Source organism: Danio rerio, chromosome 20 (genome assembly GCF_052040795.2).
Source record: "Danio rerio strain M-AB ecotype USA chromosome 20, GRCz13ab, whole genome shotgun sequence".
Classification (NCBI taxonomy): Eukaryota; Metazoa; Chordata; class Actinopteri; order Cypriniformes; family Danionidae; genus Danio; species Danio rerio.
In genome coordinates, this window is record NC_141040.1 from 30805340 (window position 1) to 30832092 (window position 26753).

General features: G+C 35.7%; 3 protein-coding genes across 14 annotated transcripts; 2 read left to right on the forward strand and 1 right to left on the reverse strand.

Moving 5' to 3' along the window:
• The first annotated feature begins 1655 nt into the window (after positions 1-1655).
• On the forward strand, positions 1656-12401 carry rwdd2b (RWD domain containing 2B). Of its 4 annotated transcripts, none has more exon segments than NM_001075115.2 (5): positions 1656-1748; positions 4142-4385; positions 4459-4526; positions 9556-9921; positions 11886-12395. In NM_001075115.2, coding segments are annotated over 4 exon segments (870 nt in total). In that variant the 5' UTR covers positions 1656-1748; positions 4142-4190; the 3' UTR covers positions 12127-12395.
• Positions 12402-12953: 552 nt separating this feature from the next.
• Positions 12954-18082, forward strand: serpinb1l2 (serpin peptidase inhibitor, clade B (ovalbumin), member 1, like 2). 4 transcript variants are annotated; one of them, XM_087297728.1, is made up of 7 exons: positions 12954-12999; positions 13116-13306; positions 14205-14342; positions 14430-14547; positions 14735-14877; positions 14971-15138; positions 15220-18082. In XM_087297728.1, the coding sequence occupies exons 2-7, from the start codon at positions 13139-13141 to the stop codon at positions 15631-15633; spliced, it is 1149 nt and encodes a 382-aa protein (XP_087153854.1). In that variant the 5' UTR covers positions 12954-12999; positions 13116-13138; the 3' UTR covers positions 15634-18082.
• On the reverse strand, positions 16070-26717 carry ftr79 (finTRIM family, member 79). Of its 6 annotated transcripts, none has more exons than XM_087298240.1 (13): positions 26467-26717; positions 25701-26277; positions 25509-25604; positions 25199-25432; positions 21260-21416; positions 21050-21184; positions 20836-20937; positions 20577-20696; positions 20341-20436; positions 19934-20050; positions 18896-18991; positions 17940-18047; positions 16070-17801 (listed from the first exon to the last, which is right to left on the reverse strand). In XM_087298240.1, exons 2-13 carry the CDS (start codon positions 26259-26261, stop codon positions 17716-17718), a joined length of 1908 nt encoding a protein of 635 aa, XP_087154366.1. In that variant the 5' UTR covers positions 26262-26277; positions 26467-26717; the 3' UTR covers positions 16070-17715. The 6 variants fall into 6 exon arrangements, 4 of the variants coding, with proteins under 4 accessions (XP_087154366.1, XP_087154368.1, XP_087154367.1 ...); XM_087298242.1 differs by having other exon boundaries at positions 25286-25432; positions 26467-26631; XR_015518432.1 differs by lacking the exon at positions 26467-26717 and having other exon boundaries at positions 21260-21483; positions 25701-26432.
• Positions 26718-26753: the final 36 nt, after the last annotated feature.

The following is a 26753-nucleotide window of genomic DNA, read 5'->3' on the forward strand; positions in this document are numbered from 1 at the left end:
AGAATCTTGATGAACTCTAGTAGTCCTGTAAGAACGCTTTCTTTGCCATTCCAGATGACTTTATTAATCAGTTATTTGAGTCATAGCAGAGATGTATGGATGCAGTCCTCCAAGCTTATGGGAGTCATACACAATATTTATTATTTTTCCACTGCACCATGACTTTATTTTCTAAACATTACATTATGTCTGTTAAACAACAGGTGACTTTACTGTTTTAATTAAATGGTTAAAAATCAAGGCATAATCATATTTTTTGTGTGTTAAAACAAGTGTAATCTAGAGGTGTTTGCCTTTCAAATAAGCCACTTCTGATACCAAATGATCAACCAGAAGTCAAGCTATTATTTGTTTCTACTAAAACTTAGCTAGGGGACAATAATTTTTTTTTCAGGTATCGTAGTCCAGATAATGATGCAAGTAATGTATATTTTAAAACAAAAAAGTATTTGAAAATCACAGCATTATGTGAACAAACATATGCAGAATTTCAGAATGCCACTGGATTTTATAAAAATGTAGTATTTTATCAATATAAATCACAACAGGTTATCATGTCATCAACAAAAGTTACTAATATCAGTTTGAGTCAGAGTTTACTTTATACTGTAATCACATATGAGCAGTTCCAGTAGATTTAATCAGAGACATCAAGAATTATTGGAAGTTAAGGTAATAGAAGCTATGCTATATGTTGATTGTTGTTGTTTGTTTCTAAGTTTTTTTTTTCTTATACGGTTACACTATAGAGTGCAAACATTAAGAGTTTTTTTTTTTTTTTGAGAACAGAAGATTATGAAGAGCAGGTACTAATCAGATCTAATATTTTATGTACTTGTTTTGCATTAATGGCTATAGTTTTAAATATTCATTCTTTTATTTTCTTTCAGCTTAGTTCCTTTATTTATCAGGGGTTGCCGCAGTGTAAAGAACCACCTACTTAGGCCGTACTCACACTATGTACAGTTGCCTCGAACCGGGCCAAAGCATACTTGTCCCGCCTCCCGTCTCACGATATGGACGGTCCCGTCTTACGTCTCACGGTCATAGTGTATGTGTGTGAATCAGTGATGGATCACCCATACACTCACTGATTCACACATATACACTATGACCAATTAAGTTTATTTAATTCACCTCTACTGCATGTCTTTGGACTGTGGGGGAAACCAGAGCACACAAACATGGGGAGAACATGCAAACTCCACACAGAAACGCCAACTGACTCAGCCGGGGCTCAAACCAGCAGCCTTCTTGCTGTGAGGCAACAGTAATAACCACTGAGCCACAGTTCCACCCTTTTAAAATATTTATTAGTAAGTTATTCATTTGTTTTGTGTGTTTAATAACTTTCTCTTAAATCAAGAAAAATATGTCAGAATTCACTCAGCCTTTACTTGTTTCAAGCCTTAAGTTTATTTCTTCTGTTAAACACAAAAGAAGATATGTTGGAAACCCTTGTAACCATTGACACCCATCCATAATGTTGTTTTTCCAACAATGGAAGTCAAGGGTCACATACTTTTAGATATTTACCTCTTTTGGACCACTTAGGGGAGAGTAAATAGTAAGTAAATTTTGACTCCATCCTAGTAGGTGGCGGTATAAGCAGTAAAGCTGGTTTGTAAACCGCCACATGACATCAGAGAAGAAGAAAAAGTAGTAGAAGAAGAAGAAAAAGAAGAGAGCACCAGCAACCCGAGAAACCTATTTTGTGAATTGTCCAGAAGATATTGGCGCCGAAGAAGGTAAGGATAATTCCTGTTCATGTGAGAATAGTCTAGGTGTGTGTGACCGTGGCAGTGTCTGGATTTCTGCTGACTCGGCGTGTCAAGTTTGGTAACGTTACAGTGTGCCAAATACTTTAACGTGAAAATACACTTAAAAGGGGCTTTGATTATGCCACGATAACCTGAGGTGAAAGTCATGTCAGACATTATTTCGCAACGTCCAACATTAATAAAATTCACAACAAGATTGTAACTTATACCTCCTGATTTCTTTGGTAACAATTACAGTAATTGATAGTTTAAGTGTATCTGCAAGAAACTATCCAAATGTATATTCAATTACAAGTACATTTTAGCATTTGAATCCCTCTTATCTTCCTAATCATATTTCATTGTAACTTAATGTCGAAGAAATAAAACATTTGGGATTTTATTGCAGTGTTAAAGTATGTATTCTTATCCAAACCTGAGGTGTCTTTCTGTATTGTGATTATTCTATTTTGTTCAGTTTTATACATCAGACACTTAAATAAACAGTAAAAGGAAAAACTCCTGACTATATTGTTGAAAATGAAATGAGTCATAACGGGTTTACATTAACTAGAATAACTCTCCTAAATTTGTCTTTTATGACTGCATAGTTTTTCATCCAAATAACAAAAATAAATAATTTTTTCAGATTTTAAATCCTTGCCATCATCTGAGGCTATCTTATGGTATCCAAGAGAGCTTAACAGAAAACAAAAACGCCAGCAAATTAAGAAAAGATCTTCATCTATTTGACAGCACACGTGCTGCAAATTCTCACAACGCATACACATTAAAAAAATACGCTGCATTTTCACACAATCCAAACTAATTAATAAAACGCACTGCATTTTCTAACTGCGCAAACTATTTCTGAAAATGTGCTGCATTTTCTGTAACTCTTGCAAAAAGAACGAGACACAACAGAAATGTTTTGAGGTGACCAAATATGTGACGGATGCCGCTGTTATGACTATTGCTCAGTGAAGTTGTAGGTAATCTTTATAATAACAATAACCTAAATAGCCGGGTCCGTAACATTTTAGATTCCCCTTGAAATATTTCCGTTGTGTTCCACTCTATTTAAAAAGTGTTGTGAGGTAATAAAGTGTGTTTTTTTTATCTGTTTGCGTTGTAAGAAAAAAAAAGGACATTTTTAAAAAATTGTGTATGCATTGTAAGGATTTGCAGCACATGTGCTGTCAAAAGGATTCAAATCTTTTCTCAATTTACTGGTGTTTTTTTTTTGTAATTGCATGTGTTTCCTTTAATTGCAGTGTGTTAAGCTCTCTCGGCCACTGTACTGTCTTCATAGTTATGAAAATACAGCATTTGAACCCTTACAATAAAAGTAACTCCAAAGAAAATACTTTCATTCATTCATTCATCTGGTTTTCAGCTTAGTCTGGGGTCATCACAGCGGAATGAATCGCCAACTTATCCAGCATATGTTTTATGCAGCAGATGCACTTTCAGCTGCAACCCAACACTGGGAAACATCCATACACTTTTGCATTAACACACATACACTACAGCCAATTTAGCTTATTCAATTAACATATACTGCATCTTCAGACTGTGGGGGAAACCAGAGCACCCAGAGGAAGCTCACGCAAACACAGGAGAACATGCAAACTCCACAAAGAACTCTCAACTGATCCAGCCAGGGCTCGAAACAGCGACCTTTTTACTGTAAGGCGATCGTTCTACCCACTGCGCCACTTTCTGCTAACCGCAATGGAGCCTGCTGATGTTTTCATACTTTATCATAGATGAAGTAGTAGATAAGATGCAATGTTGTTCAACTACATTATATGTGGGCTTCATTCAGAATAGTTGTGGGTCTGTTGATTTCATTTTATATATATATATATATATATATATATAGAAAATTAGCTCAGAAGGGGATAAATATTAACAAGTAATAACTTATTTTATTGCCAGGAAAATATTTTCTTACTGTTAATGGTACTAGCAGTTACACAATTTTAGGTAGTGATATCACTTCATGATGGGGGAAATATACACTATCGAAAATATATCAATGGAAAATAGAGTGGGGGAGGGAAAGATTGGTAGCGAAAAGAACAGTACATTCTGACAATGCTTTAATACCAGTTAATCACCAAAAAAATAATGGAAACTTACCTTTGTAGATGCGTCTTATAGTTAAATAGTTGCATTGGTCATTCTTTGTGTGGCTTATGCAATGCAGGCGAGCTTGAATGGTTGATTAAGTTATAGCAGAGTGTTGGACAGCTTTAAAGTACCTGTGAATTTACAGTCATTTCAAGAGTTGGCTATTTAGGGGTGCTTATTTAGGTGTGATATCTGAAAATGAATTGTACTTGCATCCATTTACTTGTTTTGTTTTATGGCCCAAGGAGAACTGGCATCCTGCAAGAACACTGGATTTGAGTTTGGTAGATGAATATGACTTGCTCAGAGGAAGCAGACGCACAGTTGGCAGAGATAGAACTGCTGATAAGTATGTTTCCAAGTGAAGAAGAGTTACAAGTGGATGAGATCTCGCATGCAGAGCTCAGGGCTTATGTGGAAGGCTCAGCTCATACTCCCCCCACCTCTAGACCCCAATTCAGCATCATGGTGAAGGTGGAGAACCCTGCAGTAAGTGTGTGAAATGCATTACACTCTTTGTTTGTTATGGAATATTCTCTGTTAATTTTTATTTTCCTGATAGGCGTGCATTACAATGGTTTGCTCTTACCCAAATGACTACCCAAAAGAGTTGCCAGACATCACTGTCAGGTATTTAAAAAATATGAGTTTGCAACTAATCCTATTGCTTTCCATAAGCATGTTTGATTAATTGATTGATTGATTGATTGATTGATTACTCACTCCATGCCAAATTATTCCATTGAATGTATACTGAATACATTTACTCTAAAGTAACTATTTCTTTAGGATTTGAAAACATGTCTTAATATTTTCACATTTGAAAACAAAAGGTTTTTATTAAAAGTCCATCAGATCTTCTACAGGTATATTTCATTTTTTGATTTCTTCGTTATTGGAAATCATAAAAATGAGTTTGAGCGTGCAAAACCTGTAGGACGGTGCTGTGAAAAGGGGTGGAATACAAGGTAATTATAGTTAACGAAAATGAACAAAAAAACGAAAACTAGAATTGAAAATAACATTTTTGTTAACTTAAATAAAAATTTAAACTAGGGTTTTTTTAAACTAGAACTAACTGAAACTAAAATTATAGCAAAAACGTTCTTCGCTTTTGTCTTCGTAAATGTATTTAATTTATACTGTGCGCCTTTTAGAAGAAAAGGTTTTTGACTGTACTCCACCTCAGAGTCTGTAATCCTGCGGCTGGACATGACAGCAGCCTGTTGACAATGATGAATACGACCTGAGCAGACAGTATTCATTTTACACATTTGTACCCAATAATGGCTTTTATTTCTGTATTAGTGATCGCGATGGAATCTTTCTTTTTATCTGGATATTCTAAGTTAACCAGCTGAACTAATTCACCAAATCGAACTGAATCATTTGAAACTATTAACGTCTCCAGTAACATTAAGCACTTATCCACAAACAACCTCCCTTTTACCATTGTAAGAATTGAAATATTACAAATATTTTTGATGTCTTTGACGATTCAAAACATGAGCTGAAAACAGAGACTGGTGACTTCACAACCCACCAGGGGGGAATGCGGGAAAAACCAGTTCCTGCTGCATTTGCATCTGAGTCTGCTGAAGCTCGGCTTCATCCACCCCATCTCACATATGGTCATTTCAATGTTTGAATGTTCGAGATTAACCAAACTGACTTTAACTATCATGTTTGATATCATTTGAAATGTCTCAGTGCGATTGGTACAATGGTCCCATTCTCTCAGAAATAGGCATAATCAAAACAATAAATATATAACTTCAGGCATCTTTTGAACCATTGTGAAGGGTGTGACTTTTCCCTAAGTGTGAATGCCTTTTGTTATTCACACCCCCTTCCTTGAGGGAATTCTTGGATTATTTAAGGTAAGGTCTGAGGCCCCGTTTACACTAGTGCGTTTTAGTTTGAAAACGCATAAGTTTTGCTACGGTTACGCCATCCGTCCACACTACGCCGGAGTTCTCGAGCGCCGAAAACGGAGCTTTTTGAAAACGCTGGAGAGGCCGTTTTCATTCTAAAACGCTGCTGCTCCGTCTCAGTGTGGATGGGGAAAGACGGAGACATCTGAAAACGGAGGCGGGGCTGCAAACGTTCGCCTATCTGATTGGGGCTTTTCCTCAATATTAAGTAGCCCACACAGTTCAGTCTCGCATCCTCTTCTTGTAAGTTAAGACTTCGCAAGTTTGATCAAGGCTGCAGTCTCCCCCTTCTCAGTTTGATATGGAAAACAGACTATACCGAGGACACGGGTAAATCTTCAAAGGGAACAGTGTACTTCATAACTTCATTCACATCACCTTGGCTACGTTGTTTCACTTTCTCAACAATAAAATGTAAACATGATTTAAGGAACTGCCTATTTTCTTTTTAATATTAGCAACTTAATAGACAGCAGAAATATTGAGGTGTCGTGCTGCATGAGCGTCATCTTCACTGTGTGGATATTTATAACAAAACGGAGCCTATTACAACTGCCTCCTTTCAATTTCAGTGAAAATACGAAACGCACCCTCTCTTTTGCTGAATATCAGTTTTAATAATCGATAATTATAAAAGTATAACATACAATAAGTTTATACATTGTAGGAAATAAAGACGAGCGATCAGTCAATGTACCTGGATTAATCATTAACTTATCTTTGCGCTTAACCAAAACATGTTACCCGTGAACAAGTAACTTAATAGATTCCAATGACCAAAGTCAGGGAATTGGCCTATGTCGTTAGATAAAGACAACAACATGAATGAAATATCACGTTTAGCAAATATAGTGAGATTAGATCCAGCGGGAGATGCGTGATGAGCAGTCCGACAAGCAGAGCTCTCATCTGGGTAGAAATGCTGGAGCGCTTGCCCGAGAGTGTGTGTGTGGTCACGTGATGTGCGTTTTCAGCGTTTTGGTGTGGACGGAGAGCTGTTCAGAAACGCTGGGTAAAACGCGAGTGTGGACGCGGATCGTTTTCATTCTACAACGCCGTTTTAAAACTAAAACGCACTAGTGTAAACGGGGCCTGAGAAAGACCCAGCGCGATTCTGCCTACCCAGATCAGCCCATAACATGGAGCCTAGGCTCCACGTTATGTAAAATTTACACGTTATGTAAAAGGTCAGGTATGCATCTTTTCATCTTGGATTTATCTTTGATAATTTGATGTTTTGTATTGATCATTTATGAATTGACTGATTGAATTGGCATAATACATTTACCTGACTAATAAATTGTAATGTTTGACCATATTTTGCTCACTCTGTAATTATTAATTCAAGTAGATTACGCTGTATCCTTGTTTCCGCACGTCTTGCGTCAGGTCAGTAGACGGACTAAAATCCAATTGAGATGGAGCATTGGGCACACTAATTGTGTTTTAGGGATCCGGCTGACTCTTGATATTGATTCATGTGTACTTAGGTGGAAAGGGCGATAACTTCCGTCTAGGTCAACAAGGTGTTGCACGACTAACCTAGATTGGGTACCCGACCTTTGTTTGAAGGTAATATTACTCTAAATTAAGTTCATATGGGAAACCATGGGCTTGGTGAAAACCAAAGTTACTATAGAGTCCAGTAGTCGGGTACATTTATATTAATGCCCTAACCTCTAATTAGAAATGATGATTGTCTTAACTCAAAGGTGTACATCTAAGCGGGACTAACTAAAGTATTTTAGAACGAGCGCGCTGGTAGCGGCCATCTAAAGTATTAGTCAATTTACCTCTGTTTAATATTCAAGACTGACCGGAGTGTGACCGTGAGGGACGCCTTCGGCTGAGGCAATTTCTCTGAGCGACATGAGCACCCGAATGAACGAATGTAATAGTTACTAGTGAAGACAAAAGGTTCAAACATTTATCTAAATTATATATCGATATAATCTTATGATTGGAGTCAGATAAAACAATGATAAATATATTAATATTCTAAACCACCTCATATTAAAATTGGAGTCAGATATGAGCTAAGTTAATATTGATCAACATTGTGCACTGGAAAGACCGAACAGGCATTAAACCTTCATCCACCAGTGGACACTGGCATTGGGCCAACTGGGTGGACCTTACACCATGCCTGATACCCCCTCTGACTCTCATTTAAATCAAAATATACTAGGTTATTCATTTATTAGAACAGTACACTGAGATCAGATTTGAGAAGCTGTGAACCGATAATACGATGGCAATAATGATTCAGTGAACTGAACACAAACAGTACATGACAGGCTGCTGTGACTGAAGCAAACTTGAACAACTGCAGCGCTGGTAAACAGAGGACTTAAATGAGAGGGTCTGGATAAAAAACACAAGTTTATTTCATAACAGAAAGTCGTAATGGAAATTAAATAAGTGAATCATGCTTCAGTTGGGTTACTAAATGAAGTTTCACAAACTAATTTCGAGAGGAGCATGTGATATGATTGACTGCAGCTGGCCACTCATCTACACTCATTGGCTAGCCAATCGGATCAATCCAAACTCACTATAAATAACCTAGCTAAGATCTACTCCCTTATCTTCGTTTTCCGAAGAAACCCCCCATCCACCCCTTCTCCTCCTTTCCTTTTTTGCCGAGGGGAACTCTCGAGAACACCTGACCTCGTACTCCCCCACATGCTTTATGGACCTGGCGGGAGCCCTGGGCTCAACTATCTCCGAGCTCAGAGTTCTCTCCCGGGACAGTATGCCAAACCTGCTAACAAGTTGTCAAACAGTATCTAAGTGTGAACTCTTGAAACATAATTGTAAGAAACTTTTCAGATCATGGTAATGTTCTGACTTAAATTATGATTGCTAACTACATATTTTTGATATGTTGAGTTCAAATTAGGGAAGATTGTCACAAAATATCCAGTTCGCGTTAAAGATCCGAACTTCCCATAACTTCTGTGTATCTAACCTCAGAAGCAGTCTGCATACATATGGCTGATATCTTGTTGGGCTGTTGTATTTGAAGTTGAGGATGGGTAGATGGTGGTGTTCTTGTGTCAAAAAAATCTTTGGTTGAGTTTTTATTATACAATATTTATTTTGATAATTTTGAATCTTGCACCTAACAAATATACTAATTTCCAAAAAGACAACAAACAAAACCTAAAACTAGCATTGAAACTAATAAAAACTAAACTAAAATTAAGCAATTGAAAATATAAAAGCTAAGAAAAACTAGTAAATCTGCCTCTGAAGACTAATTAAAACAAACTGAAATTGAAAACAAAAAGTCAAAACTAAATAAAATTAAAACTAATTAAAAACCCAAAACTATTATAACCTTGTTTGGATAAAACAAGAAATTGCTCCATATTTTACATTTCTGTTCAGAGAGGTCATGTTTTGATCTTCTTTTGGTTTGATCTTCTGTGGCTCGCATATATTCACATAATGCTAATTTACAGGTCAGAATTCAACGAGTTTGAACTTTGGAACACAGTGGCATGCGAAACTTGCTGCACAAGATTGTATTTCTGGGCTGGCACATTTGCATAAGTATGAATGAAAGTCAATGGAAGCCCAATGGGAACTGTGTTGTCAAACATACCCAAATCTAAAATATCAAATAGTTTGTGTTATGCTGGAATTCCCATTTGCATAGAAATTTAACTTGGATTCATTCAGGATATGAACTATAATAATATATATTTTGCCCTTTTCAGGTGCGCTGAGCTTATTAGATCACAGCAGATGCAGCTTCACTCTGATCTCAACAACTACCTGACTGAAAACTGCAGAGGTGAAGTGTGTGTTCTTTCAGCTGTGCAGTGGATCAAAGACAATGCATGCGTATATTTCACTAAAAGCGCAGCTTTCAGTTAACCCAAGAAAGAACATGCTTTGACTCAGCCAAAAACAACATTCAGTAGACTCTGGATCTACAGCCATCATATCTACAATAAGATCAAGAGGAAGAACATTCTGGAATGGGCAAAGGAGCTAAACCTTTCTGGGTTCAGCATGCCAGGAAAGCCTGGGATTGTCTGTGTAGAAGGTCTGCAGTCTGTTTGTGATGAGTTCTGGGCCAGGTAACTAAAAAGCTAGTCAGATATACTGAATACCCCCTAAGATATTTAACCCTTGTGTGCTATTGGGGGATGTTTTCATCTCTCTAGGGTGATTTTTAAGTCTTAATTTGGCCACAACTCTCTCTTTGTTTCAGCAAATAGAATGATGTTTTGGTGAAAAATCTTAATTTGACACATATTTTGGGAAATGCTTTGAAAACTTAAAAAAACTCAACAGTACAGTCTGGGCAAATTGACTATTTTTTTGTTATGTTGGTGGCTGTTTTTGCCCCATTGACTTCCATTGTAATGACATTTTTTGATTGCAAAGCTGTGACAACATATAATCATGGATTCCCTGTTGGGAAGAGGTCAGATTAGTCGTTTTTTACTGTTGATCATCAGTTGCAGTGCCAAAAGCTTAGTTTCTTATAATGATATGTCTGAGGAAAAACAAAATAAGCATCTCAGCCCTCAGAACATACTAAGTGTATTTATGCATGCATACTATAATTTGTTGTTATACTTCACAGAACTCCAATTAAACGACAGAAACTTTTTTGCACTGGCCTATCTAAAGGGGTTAATTGTGCCAACAGATTATCAGCAGTAAAAATTACATATTTGGCCTCTTCCCAACAGAGAAAACAACCAACAATCAGGAAAGCATGATTATATGGCGTCCAGGCTTTGCAATGAAAAATGTGGTTATAATGGAAGCCAATGGGGCAAAAACAGCCAAGAGCATAAAGAAAGGGTAGTCAATTTGAACAATACACAAGGGTTAGGTATCCAAAAAGATTTTATTTGAAAATGGAGGTCTCTGATTATTTCGGGTACAAAAGTTGTTGTCATTTGGTGAATATCTCTATTTTTAATTTCAACATATGCCATGCAGCCTGTGTCATGCTACAGTATACCTCTCACCTCAGCCTGGTGATCTGACTATATCTGATAGCACATTTTGACAGATGAAACACCATTGCAGTAAACTAAAGTCTGTATTATTATTACTTCAGCCTACCTCAACCAGGGGTGGGCAAGTTGCAGTCGTGGAGGATTCTGCACCAATCCTAATCAGACACACTTGAACAAGGTCTGCATGTTACTTAAAAGCTACAGGCAGGTCTTTTAAAAACATTTTTTTTAATAAAGTCCAGATTAATACTCTGCTCTCTAAGACTGAACTTGCATTCCCCTGTGTTAAGTGCATCAACTATGCTCAAAAAAATCATGTTTGCTGGTTATTCAAACTACTTATTTAAAATAAGCTGACACAACACTGTTATTGAGGGTTTTTTTGGGACAACTTTGTTGTTTTATGTTCAATCCCCTTAACTTTGTAAAAACTAGTAAGTAAAATGAATTCCTTCATGTTGTCCCAACCCAAATTAATTAAGTGGAACCCAGCATTTTTACACAGTAGAACTCCTGCAAGAGAGCCAGGATCCTTGGAGTTGTAATTGAGTCTGGACCCAATGGCCGCAGGTTCCAACATGTGCAAAATTGCAAGAGTTTTTAAGCATGTATAACCAATAATAGGGTCTCAAAACAATAAAAAATATAACAATACTTAAAATAATAAGAGGGTCCCTTTTGGGCTTGGAACCTAATGAGAATAAACACTATATAAGCAGCAATATATAGCAGTAATATAATGCAGCATAAAACAACGAATACACGATTAAATCAATACAAAGCATGAAAGAAAACATTAAAAACTGTAGAAATCCTTTCCCAGAACTAAATATAGGATATAATAGATATGATTTAGAAATAAATAATAAAAAAATTCTGAACCAGCCTCAGTAGTGTCTAATGCTGGGTTCAATGTTTGTCTGCAGAGGGATATTCTTCTGGGGCCACAGAAGTGGTTTTGCCACATGGATTTATACCTGTCAAAATGCTGCTTATGATTTTATTAATTTTTCTAGTCTCCTTTTATCTCCTGTATTGATTTAACCTACTTTTCTTTTTTTTTTTAGACTTAAGGTTTTGACATGGAAGAGAATAATGATTCGTCACAGAGAAGATGTCCCTTTAGACAGTAGCTGGACGGAGGAGAGAATTGAATCCCTCCGCAAGTTCACCCTCTTTCATGAAGCTATATTTTACCCGCATGGGACTAAAGGAAACCACATGGACCTTGGGCAGCTCTATCAGTTCCTTAATGACAAAGGATGTGCTGATATATTTCAGTTGTACTTTGGAATTAAGGGTCAGTGACAATATGCCTGTGATAAGCTGGATGGAAAAGACAACACCTATGTTTTATCCAACTGTGTTTGCAGGGTGTGTTTATTGGAAGTGACCATGCCATAGAAATGACAGAAATGATGTCTAATGATTATCCATCTGACTAGAGTGATATTTATTCTGTGTCCTAGGTTTACAGAGGTTATTTTTTTTATATATATTTTGTGATATGATTAAGTTTGAAAGAATCAAAACACTTGGACAATGGACAATACAAACACAGTGTATTAACACAAATATTCATTTACCTTCGGCTCAGTCCCTTATTTATCAAAGGTCGCCACAGTGGAATGAACTGCCAACTATTTCGGCGTATGTTTTACACAGCTAGTGCCCTTACAAACGCAACCCAATACTAGAAAATGCTCATACACGCTTGCATTCACACACACTCTCATACACTATGGCTAATTTAGTTTATTCAATTCACATTTAGCGCATGTCTTTGGACTGTGGGTGAAACTGGAGCACCCGGAAGAAACCCACACAAACATGGGTAGAACATTCAAAGTAGGAAAAACAAACATGCAAATGATGCAAATGGTGACGTTTCCAGCTTTTTTCACACTGTCCGTTGTGTTCAACAGAAGAAAAAATCTCAAACTGGTTTAGAACAAAAGGGATGAGTAAATGGGGAATTTTCATTGGCATTTCATTCATATGAAAACACAAGATTTTTAAAAGAAAGCGAGCCACAAAGACATATAGCAACAGAATTCGCTACTTTTTTAAGATGAAATGAGAGAATGAACGGTTACGTATGCTATTCAAATAAGACAGGTAAAACTTGCTAAACTGGTTTTCACACAGGCGTAGAGTTACACAGCAGCTGTCTAATCAAAGGTGAGAATTTCTGCGAACATTTGTGATGAAAACGTAAAACAATGTAGGCTATAGTAGTTGTGATATTTAAATTTGCTCCTATAAAGTTGATTGGTTTTGTCTTTGATTTTCATCAGCGTGATCATCATCATCTTCAGTGATGGAGGGAGTCTCTCGTGCTAACAGTCTCTTCGCTCTGGATCTCTATCGGGCTCTGAGCGCCAGCAGTGCTGAGGGAAACATCTTCTTTTCTCCATTGAGCATCAGTGCAGCGCTCAGCATGGTCTACTTGGGGGCCCGAGGAGACACTGCTGGAGAAATGGAGAAGGTATCGTGAAATGTAACCTTAACGTTGGCATTTTACTTTCAGTTTTGCTAATTTCGACGCTTCTGTAAAATTTCATTAGCAAAAAATACTTTAAAAAAGTAGGCACAAAGTAGACCAAATAAAGAGCAAAGTAATGGGGTTAGACAAACCATATTTTTTACCAACAACACACAAGCCTCTCCTACAAATGAGCATTGACAGTATGATCGCTAGACCTATAGTATCTGTGCAGTATTACTTAAAGTGCCAGGAGTAAAAATGTTATTATTTACCCCCTGCGGGGCAAGTTGTAACAGATAGAGGGTTAGTGGTAACATTCTTATAAAGCCAGGTTTCAGCCAATTCAGTTTACTTTAAATAGTACAGTATATGACATCAGTAATCATTTTTTTATTCTATACAGCACAGCTTGTTTATTTGTTATCTGTTGGATAAACACATTTGGATTTATTAGCATTATTACCCATACTTATACAATGAATTTATTTGAATTATTAACAATAAAATGTATTTTCTTCTATTAAAAACATTTTTTTATTGAAAAAGTTTTAAACATTACATTCACAGTTCAACAATTGAGCATAATGCAAAATACTTTTATGTTGCAAAAATATGTTCTCCAGTGTTTCACATCCTAATTTTGCAAACTTTTTCAATAATTGGCTGGAAGATGTCTGCAGACACTGTGGTGAAAACCTTGGAAGTATGACATGCCTTAAAACTCAAAGTACATTTTACTTTGCGTTACTTTGTGCCCTGTGCTCCCATATATATATATAATTATATATATATAATTTTAATAAATGTGTCATTGTTTTTTTGCATGAGATTTTTTTGACACCGTGGTATTTTTAGGGATGACCTTAATATATCTTTCATCTTTTTTCTCTCTCTGCAGGTCTTGTGCTTCAGTTCTGTCTCTGATTTTCACGCTCATTTCAAGACCCTCATCTCATCTATCAACAGTCCATCAGCCTCCTACATCCTCAGACTGGCCAACCGCCTCTATGGAGAGAAAACTTTCAGCTTCTTACCTGTGTGTCCATTCTGCTTTTAATAATAAAACATTTTAATGCTCTCTCTCTCTCTCTGTGGTTTAAGTAGTCTTTATTTTGTCCGGCAGATGTATGTGGACTCCACTATGAAGCTTTATCACGCTGAACCTCAGACTGTGGACTTCATTAGAGCAGCAGATGACTCTCGCCAGTTCATTAACAAATGGGTGGAAAAGCAGACAGAGAGTGAGAAGATACAATTACACCTACGATAAAGTAAAATTATGTATGGTTCTTGGAAAAATCAGATTAAGCTTTATTGACACATGTGTGATAAAGGAATCATTTTAGTTTTCTCTTTATAACTTGTTAAAGAATGCTAAAAGGTCTAAAGTGTATAATTTAGTGGTGTTTTTGCTGTTTTTGTTTTTAGATAAAATTAAAGATCTTCTTCAGCCTGGTGTGGTAAATGAGATGACCAGACTACTTCTAGTTAATGCCATCTACTTCAAAGGGAACTGGATGCACACATTTGATACACATGCGACTAAAGAAATGCCATTTAAAATAAACCAGGTGTGACCCACATTTTTTTTATTAGTGTGTTGAATTATTTTATACTATTTTTATTTTTAAACTTTATGCATTTCTTCACTTGTCTTCAATCAGAATGAGAGTCGGCCTGTGCAAATGATGTATCAGGTGGAAAATTTTCCCTACAGATGCATCCCAGAGTATAAACTGCAGGTGCTGGAGTTGCCATATACACAGCAGGAGCTCAGCATGTTGATCCTTCTTCCAGATGAAATCAAGTGTGGATCTGATCCTCTTCTCAAGGTCAGCAAAGTGTTGTGAGCAGACAAAAGATGGATAGTTTTAATCCTGTGTGTGTTATTAACGTGTGTGTGTGTCTAACAGCTGGAGAGCGAGTTGAACCTCCAAAAGCTGCTTGACTGGACCAGTAGAGGCAAAATGGACACATGGAGAAAGATCATTGTCCGTCTGCCAAAGTTCAAGTTGGAGATTGAGAGCTGTCTATCAGAAACACTGGAAAAGATGGGCATGAGCTCTGTGTTCCAGGAAACCAAGGCTGATCTGACAGGCATGAGCAGTAATGGTGGTCTCTTTCTTTCAGCAGTGATTCACAAGGCTTTTGTTGAGGTCAATGAGGAAGGAACTGAAGCAGCAGCAGCAACTGCATTGTTATTACCAATCAGTTGTTGTCGAGGTGCATTTCATGATTTCATAGCCGATCATCCCTTCATGTTCTTCATCAGACACAACCCCACTAACAGCATCCTTTTTCTGGGCAGATTCAGAGCCCCATCCTAGCTATGTAGTTCTTTTTCTTTGTTATATCAAAAGAAATACAATTCACATATTATTCAATAAGCTTTTCTCAATCTTAATCATGGAAAAATGCGTTGCATGTCTTCTGGTTTTACAAACTTACTATTTTAATGAGGTTATTTAATTATGGGACATCTAAAATTACACCTTTATCTACACAAAGAGTCTTGAGAGTTTTATTTATCAGATGTCGTTTCCAGCTCACAGTGTCAACGTAATGCTAAATTCAGTGGCATGGAGATGGAGAAAAGTCAAGATGATTACAAGGGCTCGGAATAGTACTAAAAAGTAGTTTTATTTCCATTCTCAAATAGTATAGATTGTAACCACATTTAACTTCTGCCACATTTAAAATAAATATAAAATTTTAACATGTAAAATGTAAGCCACTCCTTTGCATAAAATAGAAAACACGTGCCACATTTTCAGATGTTTTAATTAATCTTATAAAATATGATACCTTAACCTATATAGATATCAATGTTTTAATGAAAAAGCTCTAATTTTCAACCACAACAAAAGAAAAACACAACACAAAGAAAAACATTTGTTATCCTGACAGTTTTCTGAAGAAAAAGGTCTATATTTGGTTTGTTTGTTTTTTTACTTTGATTATATCAGAGTTTAATAGAACAAAACAAATGTAACATTTCACAACAAATCTATACATATTAAATCCAGTAATCTAAGATAAACAGAATTTTTCCATAGGTGTAAATTACCACAATGGCTGTTTATTAACATATATTAGTAACACATTCCTACAGCCTAACAATAATAACTTTATTTTGTACAAAGAAAAATACTATGGGAGTAAATGTGAGGAGAGATCCGTTTGGCTTCTGATATTTTTTCCTTTGTGTTCAGCCGAACAGACATTTACACAGGACTGGAACAGCATGAGGGCAGTAAATTATGAAAGAATTTTCATTTTTTTGGATGAGCATTCTCTAATGCAAGTATGCCCCAACTCTTGGGGCCCTAATGGCTTGTTTCCACTGACTGGTACAGTACGGTTCAGGTCGGTACGGGTCACCTTTATTAGGCTTGCGTTTCCAGGCGTCTACCAAGCCAAGGGTTCCCTTTTGGTGGGCGTGGTGTATGACACAAAGTTTCAGTCGACGTCATTTTCGATTGAGAAAATGTCTACAGTAAAGCTGTACAAGTCGTTCAAATATAATATGAGAAGCACTTCTTACAAAACAGATGCTTTATACATATAAATCTTGTTTATAAATGTTTATTACTAACTTTTCTATCAACATGAGTTGATTATAACTGCAGATGAGAGCGCGAAATAGCCTACTGTAACTTCTGCAATTATATAAAATAAATATATAACTGCAACATATATGAACACATACAGACCCTTACAGTTTCCGATGTTACCAACTACAGATAAACTACACACAGCATACATTTAGTCCTTATTTAGGTTCAAAAACAACACAATATATAGCCCACAGTCAGAGCAAACCTCTCTTCTATGTCTTTAATCTTCAGCAGCACATGTAGCCTTTGTTAGAAAAAAATTCCATCATTCTGAGTTCATAATAGTCTAAAAGGTGATGATAATAGTTAAACATGGCAGTTTGTTCACGTTTGCTGAAAAAAAATGTTCTCCTTTTTTCCAACTTCTCGCGCTTTACTCTTCAGTTTGTCAGTTTCTGACAGGATCGGGTTTTATAAGCACGTCAATAATCAAGCGCACGTTATTATCATCAGCTGAAGAATTTTATTATTTCAGATTTAGATGCGCAGCGAGCGCAAGCAAGAAAGCAAAACCGCTCGTGCTAAAACTAAGGGGCACAGGGTAAAACGGCTCTTCTTTTTGGCTTTGTGGCTGTTCATCAAGACAACGATAAGGTTTGTTTGAGCCCGGGAACCGAACCGTACCATACCGTACCCTACCACTCATTGAAAACGGGCCATAATATATCAGAGATTGTGTTACAGAGGGAGTATTTCTACATGCCCATCCATTACACCACTGTCCAAAAAAAGTATATATTAAAAAGTCTGAGCATCTGAATGTAATCGACAGCTCCTGGATCTTGGATATTATTAAGGCACCACCTCCATCTCTGAGACAATGCCAGTCCAATTAGACTGTTCAGAAAACTTCACAGTGACTTTGGTGCCATCAATTGCTGTAAAGACATTAGAAAGGAAAACACTGTTATTGTATTTCTGTATGTGTTGATCATTTATATCCAAAAAAAAAAAGTGTTAATGACTGTAATGAAGCAGACAAAGTTAGCTGTAGTCCTTCAGCTCAAAACACTTGCCTGTAACCAGTCCAATGCTGTGTTTAGTGATGCCTCCCCAACCATGAGCTGGAGTGCTGACGGTGGATTTAACGCGGACTCTTGATCCAGGGCTTAAACTGAGGGGTCCTGAATTTAAAATAAATATTTGTAATGTGAGTTTATAGAGGAATGAATTGTTGATGTTATGACAGTTGTGACAGAATTATGACACAGAGACTTTATTTGTGAAGCAAGTCAGAAATATGCAAACAAAAATGGTCAGTTCTGATATTCTATCTACAGTTCTGAGATCATTCCTGAGTAGCGTTAGATATATACTTTCACAATTATGAGTTATTTAGTGCAGTTTTGCAGAGTGGGGAGCAAAAATTCTTACAATTGCAAGTTTATATCCTCCAATTTTATGTTCAGTATTGAGTATTTGCTTCACACAATACTGAGACAAAAGTCAGAACTAGAAGAAAGTAGCGAATACTGTGAGAGACACTTTTTAAACAATTTTTTAATTTTTTATCCAGTGGCAGAAACAAAAATCCATTAAAAATTAAAACTTTAAAATTAAAACAATATAAAGCATTTTTATTTCAGTAAACCGTTTATTTTAGTGCTACAATGACCAAGCTAAAATAAAAACTACAGGAAAATGACTTCTTATTAAAATTAAGGACAAACTAATGAAAATTTAATAAGTAATTGAAACTGCAGTCAGTGTATGGTTTTGTGTGTGAATAGTTTATTTTGTATAGTAAATAAACCAATTACGGCGGTAATTGTCAATAAAATAATCTGTCAAGTTTACTTTTCATCTTCTCAATATATTGTTCATATTATGGGCCATAATAAATTTATACTTTAATTTAACACATAGGGCCAATAAAGGAAAAACACTGCAATTACTTTTGGCCACTACAATATATGATAATATCTGATGATAATTTACAGGTTAAATAATTTCCAAACATCCATCAGATTACCTGAAACATCACCAGTGATGAGCTCCATTTCTGAAACCTCACCAGTCCAGTCTGTCTGTTCAGGGAAATCCACAGTTAAAGACCCACCCTCAATTTCTGCAGAAAACACAGTCATTATTAATAAACAAATATTTAATATTTATATTTAATATAAAAACATTAATATGTAATTATATGACAAAGTGTTAAACAATTCGCAAACTATATATATATATATATATATATATATATATATATATAGTAAACTAATATATATATATATATATATATATATATATATATATATATATATATATATATATATATATATATATATATATATATATATATATATATATATATATATATATATATATATATATATATATATATATATATATATATATATATATATATATATATATATATATATATGTATATATATATATATATATATGTATATATATATATATATATATATATATATATATATATATATGTATATATATATATGTATATATATATATATAAAACATGCCGTGTATATATTGAAGTCAGAAATATTAAACCCCCTTTGAATTTTTTTCATTTTTAAATATTTCCCAAATTATGTTTAATAGAGGAAGGACATTTTCACAGAATGTCTTATAATATTTTTTTCTTCTGGAAAAAGTCTTATTTGTTTTATTTCAGCTAGAATAAAAGCAGTTTTTAATTTTTTAATTGGCCCTTTAAGCTATTTTTTTCCAATTGTCTGCAGAACAACCCATCTTTATACAATAACGTACCTTACCTAATTAACCTAGTTAAGCCTTTAAATGTAATTTTAAGCTGTATAGAAGTGTCTTGAAAAATGACCAGTCAAATATTATTTACTGTCATCATGGCAAAGATAAAATAAATCAGTTATTAGATAATAATTCTGACTTCAACCGTGTATATATATGTATGTATGTATATATATATATGTATGTATATATATATATATATATATATATATATATATATATATATATATATATATATATATATATAGTAAGTGTATATAAGTGTATTAACTTTTAATAACACCAATGCTGTTGCGAATGACTGATCCCCATCCATGTTTTGGGTCTTTTACTGAGGGTCTCACCCGGACTCTCATTCCAATTTTGAAGGATACGTGAGTGGAGGATTCTAAGAAGAAGATAAGATAAGAAGATAAGATAAGAAGATATATATATATCTATATATTAGCTGTTTATGCTGGACACAATCTACCGTATTTAAAGTGACATCAATAGTTAACTATACTTATATGATTAGTCATGGCATATCTTTTTAGTTTTTTGAAACTTAATCATGTTCTAACTTAAGTTTAAGTTGCGCACGCTGTTTTAAGTCAAGTTTAATGGACTCATAAGGCTAATTTGATTCAGCTTAAAAAATAAGGCAATCAGGATTTTTTACAATGTAGGTAATAATACCCAAATCAGTGTTCCCTGCAAGCACCACTTCTGAAACATCTCCAATCCAACCTTCCTGCTCAGGGAAATGAACTGTCACAGTCTCACCCTGCACATCTAAATACAGCAAATATATTAATAACCAAATAATGAATTTACATGTTTAAAAAATTAAGTGATTATAAATTATATCAAATTATCAACCGTATTCTTTCAAATAATAACTCTCGATCAATGACATCGGATGAAGCCTTTACTTATAACACTGCCAATGCTTTTGTTGGTAATCGAACCCCATCCATACATTGGTGTTTCAACAGACGGCTTCACACAGACTTTGTCTCCAATTTTAATATTGCAGGTGAGAGTTGAAGATCCTGCAATAGTGGGCAAAAGAAAATAACACATTAATTGATGCAGCAGTTTAAATACCTCATTTTATAGAAAACGTGTCATGCGGCATTGCATATTTTTGTTGAATAAGTTTAATTTGACTTTTTTTTTTTACATATTTACCACATTCAACATCATCGTTTACTGGCTCCATTTCAGAGAGAATTCCTTTCCAACCTGCAGATCCAGGAAAGTCGACGACCAAACTCTTATCGCTTTTAATATCTTCAGGAAGTACATGTAAATGATCATTTGTGATGTCTTGCACCATAACTTTTTGTATTATACAAATATTATTGTATACAATTTGTATTAATGAGAACAAAAGGCAGCTTGCCTTTCACCACACCAACACTCTTATGCGTGACACCTTTTCCCCAGTCATATTTTGGCCTTTTAATAGACTCTTTCACTCGGACTCTGTCTCCAACATTAATGCAGCTTGGATTGTTCTTTGTGGTCAGATCTGAAACTGACAGAACACATAGGCCTATTTTATCCCTCATCAATCAAAAACAAGCAGTGGAAGCAATGTTTAGAAGTTTACCTTTCTGAAACGTTTCATTTATTTTCTGGTTGAAAACAGCTTCTAGTTGCTCTTTAAGTTGGCAGAGAAGTTTGTTTACATCTGTATACGAGCATCCAGGCTTAAAAGAATGGCTCGGAAAGCCATCAGACCCAGAACACAACACAGACTCATAATTCTGAACAAAAAGAACATAAAAACATTTTTGTTATGCTGGTTGAATTTCTCTTCACATATGAATAACACTCAATAATCGAAGCAGTCTCAATGCGTACGTATTAATATCATCTATGAAAGGAAAAGATCCCAATAAAACTTTGTCCGGACCACATTTTCAGCCTCAATATTACAATAGGCTGTCATATGTGCCTGTCAAGATGTAGATTTGCCTACCTCTACACACCCTGGCTGTATCCTATACTCTTGTGAGGCAGCTGCCATTCTCGTAGTGGTGTCGAAACCCTAGTAAATGTTCTAAAGTGCACTTTATTGATCCCACAATGCACTGCAATAATGAGTGTTCAATCAACGTACACTCAACGACTAGATTAGAAGTATGGAACGGAAAAGTCTAGATCGGATATGCGGCCGGCCGGAAGTGCGATATGCACATTAATAAAGCAGCAATTGTTTATGCCAATGTATAACAATAATTCATATTTTTACAGTACTGTGACGGGTTTAGGGTTGGGGTGGGAGTAGGCGTTTAAAAATAAAATATATTAGGTAATTTAATAGATAACATAACTTATACTCTGTACAACAACTGTTTTTACGTCACTGTGACAGATGTGTTTAGGATTGGGGTGGGGTAGACGTTAATAAAACAATAAATGAGAAATTTTATAAATAATTGAATTAAATCTCGTCAACTTCCAGCCGCAAACGTATCCAATTTAGCAACAACCGTAAGGAACCTATGGTTCGGGAGCCACATGTGTCTCTTTGACCAAAAATATGTGGCTCTCAAGCTGTCTACTCTTTAATAATATTTCAAAATTGTAAAAAATATAACTGTTGCTAGAAATCAGTTTCTAATTGAAAATACAATTACAATTGCTTTTATATTGTATTTTTTACAGCAAAATGAATAAGAACTCGGTTTACAATAAAAGGACGTTTCAAGCAATGCACATATAGGGTGCTGTGGTTTAACTTGAATCGCGACAACAATAAAGGGCAAGTTATATTTCTTACATTTCTATGGTACATTACAATGGTAACTTACATGTTTATGGAAACCTCACACATGAAAAGTTCAAACAATTATGAGTGGCAATGGCAAAATAAAATTAAAAAATCTGTAAATTGTAGGGATGTAACAATATTGTAAATACCGTCGTACCCCAATAGTTATTTTTTTCAATATTACCGTAGGCGAATGACTCAATAAAACTATATTTCTGAGAAAAGTTTGCTTAGGCGAATGAAGCGAACGGGAGGTAGCGGGAAACTACAATTCCCATCAGCCTAGGCGTGGCCATTATCCTTTGCAGTCTGTTGTCACTACTGATCCAGTAATGCGGAAATGGAGTGTGTTGCTAGTAGCGAGGATGAAAAAGAGCTGGAAATGATCGAACCTAAAGCGGGTTTTAAATCGGATGTGTGGAAGCATTTCTGTTTCTTTCTAAAAAGATACGAAATAGGAGAAAAGGTGACAGACAAAGAAAAAAACGGTATGCAGGCACTGCCAGACTGTGGTGAAATATAAGTCGGGGAATACGACTAAAAACAGTCATGGGGACTGCAGAATACAGCACACTTGTTAGATTGATGCAGACATTGACTTGTCCCGCAAAGAGACCTCTATCTCACTCATGGCTTGTCCTCTCAAGTGGTGGAAAGACAATGCGCAACGTTACCCACTGCTGTCAACCTTGGCTAATTCATATCTCTCTGTCCCAGAAACCTCAGTCCCAAATGAGAGGTTTTTTTTTTTCTGTTGCAGGGGACATACCCAGAGATCCCATCTTTTACCAGATTAGTTATATGATAATTTTCCTTAAAAACCCATCTCTATCTAAGTGAGTGAGTGAATAAATGTTTAATGTGATTAGTTTTCAACAATGCTAAATTGAAACTTAATTTCTTTAATATTGTTTAATAGTTTTTTGTTATTAAAATTGAAAATTTGAAGTTCCCGTTTCAAAACTTACAGATAGATGGCTAATTTGTATGTCATTAATATGTTCAGTGCTAAGGTAAATAAACACTTTAGGCACTTTTTTCGAGTCTTTTTATTAGTTTTGTTTTTCCTGTAAATTATTCAATAAATACCGTACCGTGCCAATCATACCAAGGTATTATCGTACCGTGAAATTCTGATACTGTTACATCCCTAGTAAATAGTTTTTTCATCATACATTTTGAGGCATCATATTTGTTTATTTGTGAGTTGTGCATGGACAGAAATAAAGGTTTTGTTTACAAATAATTAAAGTTTTTTTTATACACACACACCCTATATGGCTTTTTAAAAAAATACATTTGATAAAACAAATCTGAAATGGCTCTTTGTTAAAAAAAAGGTTCCTGACCCCTGGACTAGATAATGGCAAATGTATTTCCACACCTGATACAAAAATAGCATACGTAGTAAAATCCTATCGGTGTACATTTTTAAATAAATTATTTGATAAAGTTAAACTTTGTATACATGACAGAAGTCTAAATACTTCATTGCTAATCGACAGCTCTCTAAATGTTAAATAACTATCACATAGTGTGACCAAATAGTTCTTTCAAATGAGACATTAAAATTAGGTCTTGGACTCTCTGTGGTCATTAAAAATCATTTCTCGTAAAGTGTAGGCGTGTAACCAAGTATCCTGGCCAAAATCCCTCTATCAGCCCTTACCCATCATGACCTTCATCCCCATCCACTGAATTGGCTCTATCTCTCCACTCCGCCTATAGCTGGTGTGTGGTGAGCACACTGGCGCCGCTGTCCTTCGGCTGCCGTCATATCATCCAAGTGGATGCTGCACACTAGTGCTGGTGTGGAGAGACCCCCTCTCATTACTGAAGCACTTTAGGTGTATGGCCAAACACAATAAATGCGCTGTATAAACACACACATTACTTACATACTACATAAATATCTAATCCTTCTGAGGGATTGATCAACTAGTGCATTTAAATGCTTTAAAAACTGCTGGCCTCTCTGAAATCACCTACCCTACCTAAACTCTAATTAATACAATATGCATGTTAATTAACAAGATGAATACTGTAAGAATATTACAATGTAATGAGGGTTGTTTTCATGACAGTCAAATAACATCAGTCTATAAAAAAAGCATAAGATCACACTTTTATAGGGGGTTGCATCCTCATGGAAAAGCACAAGTACATTATTTTCATTCACAAAATAAAATTCATCCTCCCATCCATTAAGAAGATCCCGATTCAAACATTTGTAAAATGCATGATGCAAATACTGTTTACTTTATAGCAAAGATAGATCTCATCTTAAGACCTCTTTTATCAGGAGTAACAAGTATTAAATTTGATTTGCCTCTATACATAACACAGTAACCGTTCACTACTATTCTTGCTTTACAACTATGTCCTGCATTGACTGAGGGTGAGTAAATGAACATTTTCATTACTGGGTGAACTATTCTTTTAAAAAGTAAACACAGGCCTTCCTCTTTAATAGACATCTAAACATAGACAGCTTGGCAAAAACTTGGGCTGTCAGTGAAAATCTAATAGACATCTAAGAATAGCCCAAAACTAGACTAGTCATCAAATAGAAAGAGTAGACAGACTTTTTTTGTGTAGTCATTCATTTCCCTTCATTTGATGACTAGTCTAGTTTTGGCCAATTCTTAGACGTCTATTAGATTTTCACTGAAATTTAGATGACTATGTTTAAACGTCTAATAGACATCTGTTAGATATCTTTTAAAAACAAAATAGTGCTTGCTGGGTCTGGTTAAAACACCGCAGTTGTACCTGAAGAAAGTGGATGTTGTTGTCTGTGTGCGAAAGTGTCTCCAGTACTCCTTCTCTCTTCTTCAGATGCGTTATTTCCACCTTTACCTTTTCTTGTAGTTTTCTGCCTTGATCCAGATCAGCCTTTTCTTGAGCTTTTATCTTTTCGGTCATCTCACTGCTTCTTTTCTCAATAAGCTTGACTAAATCAGTGAAGACGTTCTTACTGTTTTCCACTGCTGCCTTCGTAGAATCCTGTGGAGGGAGAAAAGAGCCGTTTGAAAGCTTTAAATTGACTGTTTTGATATTACTATTACCTATTATAACTTACTGAATGAGACATGATGTCTTTTTTCATTTTCTGCAGCTCCTTTTCTTTGGCCTGGATTGTCTGCTTGACTTTTGTTTGAGTGTCTTTAAGTTTCATCTAAGAAATAAAATCCATCAATATGTTTAATCACACTAAAAACATGAATTTGAAAGTTAAGGTTCATTGAAGAAACACAATGCTGGCTATGTTCACCTCTTTCTCCTTGCGCTCTGTTGTGGATGGCACTGTGTCGTGGCCCTTGTGGTCATCCATTAAGCAGTGTGCGCAGACACAGGTCTGGTCGGTTCGACAGTAGACCTCCAGGAGCTTGTCGTGTTTGGAGCAAACTGGGATGGTGGACGCTTTCACCAGCACGTGTTTCCTCAAAGCAGGAACATTATAGTGTGGCTGTACATGTAATTCACAGTAAGATGCTCGACACTCCAAACAAGACTTGACAGCTTTGATGCTTTCTCCAACACAGAAATCACACGCAATCTCTCCAGGTCCCGCAGGACTTTGAGGAGACTCTTTGGCCCTCAAATTATCCATAATCTCAGCAAGGACTGTACTTCTGTTCAGTGGAGGCTTTGAGCTGAAGGTCTGTCTGCACTGTGGACATTTATATGGTCCGTTCTGGTCCTTATTCCAGCACTCATTGATGCAGCTCATGCAGTAACTGTGTCCGCAAGGAATTGTCACCGGATCCTTCAGTAAGTCCAGACACACAGAGCAGCTGTACTGGTCGTTATTTTCGAGTATAATCTCTGCCATGTTTACCAAATACCTGCTAGAAAGACCCATAAAGTGAAAGTAAAACACGAGAGTGGATGCAGGAAATGATACGTCACAGAACATACAAATAGTCGTAAATATGTTACAGAAATGAAAAAATAAAGCGTATTTATGGATAAAATGTAGGCTACAATATTTTGAAGGTGCATCTTAACTGAGTGCAAAATTAAATCGCACATCTTACATTTTTCACCGATTTCTGAAGTGGCTCTTACTATCCCCACAAGATGGAGACAGCTAGTAACGTTATGTGACTACAACACCAACAAATAATCTGTTATAATGTGCAAATCTCACACTATTTAATAGATTATTTATATCAGTCTTGTTCTCTTTTCATTTTCTGACTGGAAAAAAAAACATTTAGAGTTTATGAACGCAAAGCGTAACGTTTAAATACACAGTGCATGATGGGAAATGTAGTCTTGACGCAATAAGCATGGACCAACGACCGTGGCATGGACACACGTT

Excerpts from the sequence above, each read along its gene's own strand:
- rwdd2b (XM_087297528.1), top strand. The coding sequence starts at position 4,185 with ATGAATATGACTTGCTCAGAGGAAGCAGACGCACAGTTGGCAGAGATA. Across the intron at positions 4,386-4,458 it reads TGAAGGTGGAGAACCCTGCA|GCGTGCATTACAATGGTTTG; the intron begins GTAAGTGTGTGA and ends TTTTCCTGATAG. Across the intron at positions 4,527-9,555 it reads TTGCCAGACATCACTGTCAG|GTGCGCTGAGCTTATTAGAT; the intron begins GTATTTAAAAAA and ends TGCCCTTTTCAG.
- serpinb1l2 (XM_087297728.1), top strand. The coding sequence starts at position 13,139 with ATGGAGGGAGTCTCTCGTGCTAACAGTCTCTTCGCTCTGGATCTCTAT. Across the intron at positions 14,343-14,429 it reads AAACTTTCAGCTTCTTACCT|ATGTATGTGGACTCCACTAT; the intron begins GTGTGTCCATTC and ends TTTGTCCGGCAG. Across the intron at positions 14,878-14,970 it reads TGCCATTTAAAATAAACCAG|AATGAGAGTCGGCCTGTGCA; the intron begins GTGTGACCCACA and ends GTCTTCAATCAG.
- ftr79 (XM_087298239.1), bottom strand. The coding sequence starts at position 26,345 with ATGTTCTGTGACGTATCATTTCCTGCATCCACTCTCGTGTTTTACTTT. Across the intron at positions 20,051-20,340 it reads TGCAGGGAACACTGATTTGG|AATCCTCCACTCACGTATCC; the intron begins GTATTATTACCT and ends TCTTCTTCTTAG. Across the intron at positions 18,992-19,933 it reads CAGCATTGGTGTTATTAAAA|AAATTGAGGGTGGGTCTTTA; the intron begins GTTAATACACTT and ends TGTTTTCTGCAG.